The 9,519-nt window shown below is 42.3% G+C and overlaps 1 protein-coding gene across 4 annotated transcripts in view; it reads left to right on the forward strand.

Moving 5' to 3' along the window:
• RCOR3 (REST corepressor 3) overlaps window positions 1-6,052 on the forward strand; it is a 320,065-nt gene extending 314,013 nt beyond the window's left edge. For 2 of the 4 annotated variants that reach the window (XM_078649725.1, XM_078649726.1), the window contains 2 exons: window positions 2,245-2,486; window positions 2,875-6,052. In XM_078649725.1, the coding sequence (XP_078505851.1) occupies window positions 2,245-2,486; window positions 2,875-3,219 (587 nt within the window). In that variant the 3' untranslated portion in view covers window positions 3,220-6,052. The remainder of the gene's footprint in view (window positions 1-2,244; window positions 2,487-2,874) is intronic. The other 2 variants (XM_078649728.1, XM_078649727.1) reach the window with 1 other exon arrangement.
• The last annotated feature ends 3,467 nt before the right edge of the window (window positions 6,053-9,519 follow it).

The raw sequence follows: 9,519 nt of genomic DNA on the forward strand, positions 1-9,519 counted from the left end.
CTGGTAGCCAGCACTAAATCCGGATCCCCCCTTGACCCATGCCCCCCTTCCATTCTCAACCGGATTCCGGAAGTAATTTCCCCTCCGTTGACGACCATATGCAATGCTATGTTCGCAACGGGTATATATCCCTCAGTCTGGAAAGAGGCGATCATAAAACCATTGCTGAAAAAACCAACGCTAGACCCTCTTATCCCAGCAAGCTATAGACCCATCGCCTGTCTCCCATTTCCAGCAAAGATTTTTGAAAAGTCCATGAACACGCAACTATCAAAATTCATCAATGACAACAACTTGCTAGATGACACACAGTTCGGTTTCAGGCAGGGACACGGGACAGAGACAGCATTACTGAAAGCCGCAGACGAAATCAGAACAACCATGGACAAGGGAGGATCGGCCGTCTTGATACTCCTAGATCTCTCCGCTGCATTTGACACGGTCGATCATACCACCCTGATCGACCGTGTCGCAGCTCTGGGAATAGGAGGAACAGCTAAAGATCTGATTGCTTCGTTCCTTGCCAATCGTCCACAGACTGTCAAAATGGGTAACTTCACCTCCCAGACCTTCTCACTTCCCTGCGGCGTTCCACAGGGCTCCTCGCTAAGTCCGACGCTTTTTAATATCTATGTATCGGACTTAGCGAGGGTGATAAAATCCTATGGTATTGCCCTTACCACTTACGCCGACGATACGCAACTAGTATTATCGGTGTACAATAATGGAGCTAGCGTGGCAGCTAACTTTCAGGAGGGAATGAAGGCAATAGGCTCCTGGATGTCATCAAACTGCCTTAAACTGAACTCCGATAAAACGGAGGTGATGACATTCGGGAGCTTGAGACCAACATGGTCCCCACAATGGTGGCCACCGGAACTGGGATCTCCCCCCCAACCGGTGGTTAAGGTCCGCAACCTGGGGGTTACCTTTGATACTAAACTGACTTTTCACCATCACGCCAATGCCGTCGTATCATCCGCCTTCTACACCCTCAAAAAAATCAAGAAAATCCTCCCTTACCTACCACAGTCAGCCGGCAAAACACTTATTAGCTCTTTAGTGTTTTCGAGAACTGACTATTGCAACTCTTTGCTTCTCAACGCTCAGGAAGGAGTGCTCAACAAACTCCAGACTGTGCAAAACGCGGCGGCCAGAACCTTACTTTCCATCCCTAAATTCACATCTGTCTCCCACCACATCAAAGAGCTCCATTGGCTCCCAGTCAGGAGCCGAATAAAGTTTAAGGCTCTTTGTATAGCCTATAAGACCCTTAACAACTCAGGGCCTAAGTTCCTAAAAGAAGCTCTCCGCCCACTGGAGCAACGCAGAACCCTTCGATCCTCCACAGCTTTTATGCTATATGTCCCTCGGACAAAAAAGGCCACTTGGGGAGACAGGTGCTTCACCACAGCCACTGCTAAATTGTGGAACACCCTCCCACTCTATATCAAAACTGCCCGCACGCTCCTTAAATTCCGAAAGAGCCTCAAGACTTGGCTTTTTTCTTCTGCCTAAACACCCCTTTAAAGTGTAGGGAGCTTCTGTGATCACCAGCGCCGAGACACCTGTACGGGTATTTGCGCGCTTTAAAAATAGCAAAAAATAAATAAAATAAATAAAAAGGTGTCGGATGTTTTGCTTTTTGTGCTGTCTTTATCCCAGCAAGGACTTCCTGTGGGTACAGTTAGAGGCCAGTTGGGGCCCTTTTGGCCTTTTTGTTTTTACCAAACCAACTGTCCTTACTTAAATCACCTGTTGTGTTGCTTTTTCATATATGTGGCAACGACGCCACCTGCCAGTGCAAAGGAGTCTGGCACCTTGAGGGTTTCACAACTTGAAGAATCGGTGATTAGATCGGATATCCACCAGAAAGAGGGTTACTGAATGTAAGTAACTTGTTCATTTGTCGGTGTCAATAACCAAAGTAGAGCAGAACAGTTAACCATAGTGCTAAAGATGTTGCCGTTATCTAAATCAATTTCCAGGTTTATGGAAGAGTAAGGTTGCTCAAGTTATACATATTATCCATAATAATTCGAAGTTGAGGTATAGGGGATGATACTGTTGGGAACTGCTAATTAAAACGTAGTATTTTGCTCAATTATACGATCAATATTTTAAAACATATTTTTGATTGAATCCTTTTTTCTGACTCAGTAAAATTTATACTCACAGGTAATGTTTACACACGAAAGAAATTGATTATTTCTTCTTAGGTGTATTATTTACTTTGCCTTCCAGGTGTCCGCAAATACGGTAAAGATTTTCAAGCTATTGCAGATGTAATTGGCAACAAGACTGTTGGTCAAGTGAAGAACTTCTTTGTAAACTACAGGCGCCGATTTAACTTAGAGGAGGTATTGCAGGAATGGGAAGCAGAACAAGGAACCCAGACTTCTAATGGTGATACCTCTACTTTAGGGGATGACACACAAAGTGCTTCTAATGTGCCATCAGGAAAAAGCACTGATGAAGAAGATGAGGTGTGTTTCAATACGAGATTTCAGCTGACAAAGAGTTGAAGATTAGCGTTTCATTATGTATAGTACAGTACAACATTAATTTTAGAGGAGGATGGTAAACAAGCAATTCAGAAGATGGTGCCTTTGCTGTTTGAATTGCTGTAGATTGTTAGTCATGTAACTGTACATTAGACTATTAACCTTTGTATACTTCCACCACAAATATGTATTATATTGTATTCATTGTTTAACTTGTATACTTTTTAAAATAGAATTACTTGACTGCCCATGAATGTTCATTTTAGTTCATAAATGTGTTTTATTCACTATAGTTTTAAATTTTTCTTGAAGATCCTTAATCACGCTTGTATTTTATTAAGAAGCTATTTTGTTTTTTATCTTTGTGTAGGCACAATCCCTTCAGGCCACAATGTCTACAGATCCCTCATCCCCTGCTCAAACATCCACCCAAGCACCAACAACCTCTGTAGCATCCTTGAACCAGCCTCCTCCATTACTTCGACCAACCCTTCCTGCTGCTCCAGCCCTCCACCGGCAGCCGCCACCACTTCAACAACAAGCACGATTCATCCAGCCAAGGCCAACTTTAAACCAGCCACCCCCACCACTAATCCGCCCTGCTAGTTCGATTCCACCTCGTCTAAATCCAAGACCGGTAACGACCACAGTGAGTAGTCAGCAACCACCTTCACTTATTGGAATTCAAACAGAATCACAGCCTTCTCTACATTAAAGACACACTGTGCAGAACAATGGTGAATCCAAAATAAAAGAATATGGAAGTATTCTGCTAAGACATTGTGTAGAACGTGGACTTCAAAACACCATAAACAGTTTTCCAGTGCCTAAGAATATGAAAGCAAGGAAACACATGGCATAATTACCTAAAGATGCCATAGCCATAACCGTTGGCCATCAAACTGGTGACTTCAGTACGACGGTGGAGTGGGTGGACATGCACCAGTTAAAAGTTAAAACGAATATTTTCTGTACCCTAGACTAAACTTTTCAGACTACAGCCTTAAAATCTGTTAAAGGAACAACCTGCCCAAAAACAAATGTTCTGTGCTCGGAATTTCAGCACCAATATTTTTACTGTATTAGACATTCTAAACATTTTGATAATTAAGACAGTCTCTTTCAAACATTAATAGAGAAATATCATACACTCATAAATTTGATATACCTTCTGCTTTGTATGGAAAGTTACATAGTACATGTTTTATTTCACCAGTTATAAAATGCTAAATGATTCACGATGGGCTGAGTAGTAGGCTATGTGTTCATTCGGAATAAGTAAAAAAAAAAAAAAAGGTAAGTTGTATGTAAATGTCTTGAAGTCTGTTTATTTAACATGAAGAGTAGAGAGAGATGTTAGCATTAAAATCGAACCCTACTCATATGTAAGTCATTTTTATTATAGATTTTTAATAGATATATTTAATTATAGATAGCCAAACGAATAGTTGAGGCAAACATTTAATTTTCACTTTTAGCTGCTTGATGAGATGGAAAGATGTACATATTTTTTTAACTTGCAACATTTGCATGTCCGGCAAATGCTGTGAAATTTAACTTTAATTTATTTAATGCATTTATGCTCTACCTGTGTTAATTAAATAAATACATGTTATTGTAATGCTATTTTGTATGTAACACTACTCTAGGCGCCACTATCACGTGGTGATGAAATAAAACGTTTAACAAAATTGTAATCAAAATAGGTAATCTCCAGCCTAGACTGCGAAGTTAATGTAACTACAGGTTTTCAGAAAGATGTCTCCCTATCCTGACCTGAGATATTTTTAATCAATATGTCATTATGCTCTTCTTTGAAGTATTATTACTGTTGGGAATGAATAGCAATTATGTCTGCACATTTAGAAGACATGGTCCATTTTACTCTCCATCAGACTCCTACTGCTTCGAGCTAAAGCATACTCGGTCCATACCAGCCCAGTAGCCCAATAGCAAGCCACACATATTTAGAAGGTCCTAGCTTTTTAGCCAACAACCCTTTACTTGCTGGCATTTAACAAACGTCATATCAAAAAGACCGCTCAATAAGTGTATGCTACAAGTTCTCAGTCAGTCAAATTGGTCTGCCTATCAAAGTTGGGCTTGCATCTTTTAAATAGGAAATCATGATATCTAATAAGCCAGTGGAAATGTGTGCTGTCTCAGGGATCAAGGTGTGCCTCGGAACACTTGCCTTCAGAATTGTCCTTAACACTTAATACAACCATACCTGAGGGCATTTCCGGCCCTCTAAAACCAGCTACAGCTGCCTCAATACCAAAAAGCCATCTGCTGACATGAAAGACTAGCCACCTTATTTAAACTTCCTTCCCATAGATCCTTAAGAGGCCAGCTCTGCGGTCCAAAATGTGAACTACCAATTGATTTTGCTCAAGAATGTGCTTGTGTTACAGAAAACTGAAAATCAAATTGAATTTAGCATTCTCCCATCAAGGCTTGACTTCACCCACACTGTACTCGCAAGGCATTTGGACGGAACAGAACCGCCCCTCCTCCCCTCCCCCCTCCCCCCTAGCACCTAGAGACATTTGCGGGTGAGTAGGTGCGCTTTACCAACACTGATTGTTTGATTGCTTTATTGTGCCTGAACCTCAACAAGCACAAATACATTGCCCTGGTTTTGGAAGCACTCCCCTGGCTTCCAGTTAAGCAACCCATATAATCAAGGCACTATGAACATTGCACAAAGCCTCCTGGGGCAGCCAACCAAACGACCGGAAAAACTAGCAACACAATCCGATCCCACTCTGAACCTGCACCCAGGCCACTCTACTCGATCAGTCCAAAGAAGTTCAAAAGAACGAACTTAACAGAAAACTACCAAGTATAAACGAGCCCATATTCAGGGACATTTTGGACTCATTTCTGATTGAGCCACCACTCTTGAGAATACTTCTTAAAACATTTCACCCCTTTGGCTGCTTCTGCAACAGAGTCAGGAACCCACCAATCATCACTAAGAGAGTGGTTTCTGCCCTCAAATGGTTATCATTTGCCTAAATATATAATCTCTTTTCCTTCCAAAACCATACATCTTGGCTATCACCAGTTGGGCCACCCATGAATGCCTGCCATAGACATGAAAGGACTGACTGGTACTACCATTGGTCTGTGGTCGCTGCACAGAGATCATTGAAGCGGCTATGAGGTTGCATGCTGTACTTCAGAAAACTTATGAATTTATGAATATGTAAATAAATCAGTGCTCTGAGATCTGTCCACTGTATACCTATTCCCATACAGAGCTGCAAGAGAAAGTAGTCTTTTAGCCAGGTTTTGGTAAAGGAAATCGAACTAATTGTATTTGGGTTATGTGAATTGTACTGATTTAACGTGATATTTAGGTATCTGATTTCTGTGACTAATTCACTTCTCAAGTCAAAAGCCAGAGAGTTATCCTTCTACATGTTTTTTGTACACATTCTTTATTTAAATACATTTTGAAGGAGACCTCTCTTTTGTACCCTGATTATATGTATTTATGTTGATTGTTGGAAGAAAACTTTATAAAGTGATGTTACTTTTAATCTCCTCTCCCTCATTTTAAACTTGTGGGCACCATCACAACTCTTTGATGGGGCTCTGAATTTCTTCTGCACATAAAACAGACATTTACAAATGCAGTTAAATAAGACCAGCTAAGCAAGCAGTTATAAACATGTTACACAATTTCCTTTGAAGCAGCCCCTCTGTTCTCTAAGTCTGAGAGGTTTCCTACTATATGTACTCGAAGGCGAGAGGGGGCAATCAAAATCTTGACCATTTCCTTGACCTCAGACAGTAATGTGTCAGTTCCCTTTCATCAGCTTGTATCATTGGCCCAGACAGTAATATGCATTAGTAGTCCAGATAGTCTACACGTTTCTGGTCCTAGGCAGAATATGCATTGGTAGTCTTGGGTATTACAAGTCCTGTGGCTTCAGGCAGTATACGAGTCAATGAGCCAAATCAATAAATGTATATCAATGGTCCACAGAAACACATGGGCATTGTGATACAGATTGTAGCACACCCTAACTCTATATAGGTGGGCCTGCTCCATCTGTACTGAAGTGGCCTCTTGATGACCAATGCAATATTGTAGATTTTTGTGAGGGGTGCGTGGGTTTCATTTTATCAAGACTGCTTAAATGAAATATCTTCTTTCAGGCATCCTAATTGTTTTCTTGGCAACTCATTGCTGCCTGGCATATAGAGAGAATTACAGTCATTCTGTAAATATGATAACAATGTCTTTCAGTGCTCAGTTGCCAAGGGGCGCCTTTTTACGTGTGACGCCTTCTGTTAATCCTTGGTTTTTGGCCCATAGCACTTTTCATGCTGGAATTTATATATTCACACTTATAAAAGTGAAAGTACAAGTCTTAGAACATGAAGAAAACAAGTTACTTACCTGTAACTACAGTTATCCAGTATTGGTATCTTTCATAGATTCACATGCCTGAATCATTCCCCGTCGCCGAGGCGGGAGTCCCACGGTAAAAGTATATATACAAAAGCAGTGCCTTAGTAAGAAATGTAGTAGGCTAAAAAGAAAAGCGTCCCAGAAGGCCCAAAACTTAGTAGCCTATCCACCTCATTATATGAAAAGAACTAAAAAATAGTTCCAACCAATCAGCTGCCAGCACCCTCTAAAACCTTCCCAACAGAGGCAGATCTCCTCAGATTTTCTTAGCACAAGTGGGAACTAGGTATCCCAAATAGAGAACCGTCTCACCGGGGAGAAAGGAGGGTGCAAGTGAATCTATGAAAGATACCAATACTGGATAACTGTAGTTACAGGTAAGTAACTTGTTTTCTTATCCAGTATTGGGGTATCTTTCATAGATTCACATGCCTGAATCAGAATAGCAAGCAGTAAGCCGAATAGTATCATTTGCGGACGGTGGGAGACAGGGTGTATATACTCCCAAACAAATCTGGGAAGGTTAGAGTATTAATAAGGTATACATAACTCTTTAAAATGAATACTGTATGTAAATTAACCATACTTTGCAATAATAGACATCAATTAACATATGAAACATAATACACATATATCTATATATATATATATATATATATACATATATATATATAAATATATATATGCAGCATCCAAGACAATATAATTCTAACCTTAATGAAGAACAGCTTGTCCCACAGCTGCATCGTCCTGCGACGCAGATTGTAGGCAGTAGTGTCTCGTGACAGTGTGAACATTCTTCCATGTCGCAGCAGGACATATGTTTTCTAATGTATCACCAACAAATAGTGCCCTAGAAGCCGTCATAGTCCTGGTGGAATGCGCTTTGATCTTTCTCTGTAAAGGTTTGTTGGCTTTATCAAGGCAAATTTGAATAACAGAAGCAATCCATCTGGCTATAGTTGCCTTCGTCACAGCATGTCCCAGTGTGGCTTGACCATAGGCGACAAATAATTGGTTGGATTGCCTGATTTCCTTAGTTCTTTGTAAATTAAATTTAAGACAACGCTCCCACTCGTGACATCCCAATAGAGATCTGCTGATGGTGTCGGCCAAAGTGTTCTGAAGCCCCTTGACATGTTCTGCTCTTAGGGTTATACCATGTGCTGTAACCCATTCCCACAGCTCCTGAGCCTCCTGCAATAGGGATAGGGACCTCGTCCCCCCTGTTTGTTGATGTAATACATGCTGGTCGTATTGTCGGTATGGGCCAGCACTCAGGAGCCCGCAATCCTTGGTAGGAATGCCTGCAGAGAGAGAAAAATGGCCCGTAGCTCCAAACTGTTGATGTGCTTTCGTTGGTATTTGTGGGACCATCTTCCCATTATCTGCAAGTCCTGAAGTAGGCCTCCCCAGCCCTCCATGTATGCGTCCGTTGTTAGAACGAATTCTGGGGAAGTTGTCAAGAAAGTGAGGCCCGGGGGGAGGAGCTTCACGCGCAACCGAGATGGACGCGTGAGCACAGGGCTCCGAGACCTTCGCCACCTCCCGCATCTATCCTGAACTTTTTTTTTTTGTTATTGCAGATTCACAGTGATCAGATAACAAATACTCAGGCACTCTCAATTGTCACGGATAGCGCCTCTCATTCCCACAGGTGGATACACGGCCATTGAGCCCACACCCCGGAGGTCGGGCGGCTATTTTCAATCAAGCGCTTGTGTGTAGACCAGTGCATTTTTCAGAGCATTTCAAGGGCCAATCTCAACCTCTGCAGTTTTTTCTTTTGCTGAAAAACTCCCCCCCCCCCCTTTGAACAATGAAAAACATAAGTAATTGCATCCTTCAAACTAAATGCAGAAAAAATCCAGCAGCAGCCACACCCCCCTCTCCGCCCACGTCAGTTATGTCGCTTTCTATATCCGCATCACACTTCCTAGGCATCGTACAACAATCCCCGGGTGCGTTATTTATTTGGCAACTTCTCTTTGCCACCGTTCCCTCAGACCCGGCATTCCACCCCATCCTCAACCAGTTGGTCCACACTCAAATCCCTCCATCTAGTCCTCGGTATCGTCTCCATTTAGACCAAACTCTACGGAATTTTTTGGGGCAGCCCCTAGCCTTATACGTCACCTGTTCGGCTGCCATGTATATATCAAGCCCCCTTCTCCACTCCTCCATGTCGGGGGGCTCTGGTGCTCCCCAATGTTTTGCAATGTCTCGTTTTGCCACCACCAGTGCCAAGACCAGGAATATAAGAAGGGGGCGTGTTAGGTCCACCTCGTTGGTCATACCCAATAAAGCTAATTTAGGCTCTTGCGTGATCGAGACCTCTAGGACCTCCTCCAATTCCTTGAACACCTGGGTCCAATATGTTTGTATGACACTGCATGACCATAACGTGTGGTAAAAACCCCCAATCTCCTGAGTGCATCTAAGGCAGTTTGGGTCCTCAATTTTTCCCATTCTACATAGCCGTTGCCTGTCATAGTAGGTTCTATGGAGTATATTCAGCTGAATCAATCGCAGTCGGACTTGATAGCTACCTCCCGGGGATGCATCAGTACTGTGTCCCAGTCCAGGTCC

Source organism: Lissotriton helveticus, chromosome 6 (assembly GCF_964261635.1).
Source record: "Lissotriton helveticus chromosome 6, aLisHel1.1, whole genome shotgun sequence".
Taxonomy (NCBI): domain Eukaryota; kingdom Metazoa; phylum Chordata; class Amphibia; order Caudata; family Salamandridae; genus Lissotriton; species Lissotriton helveticus.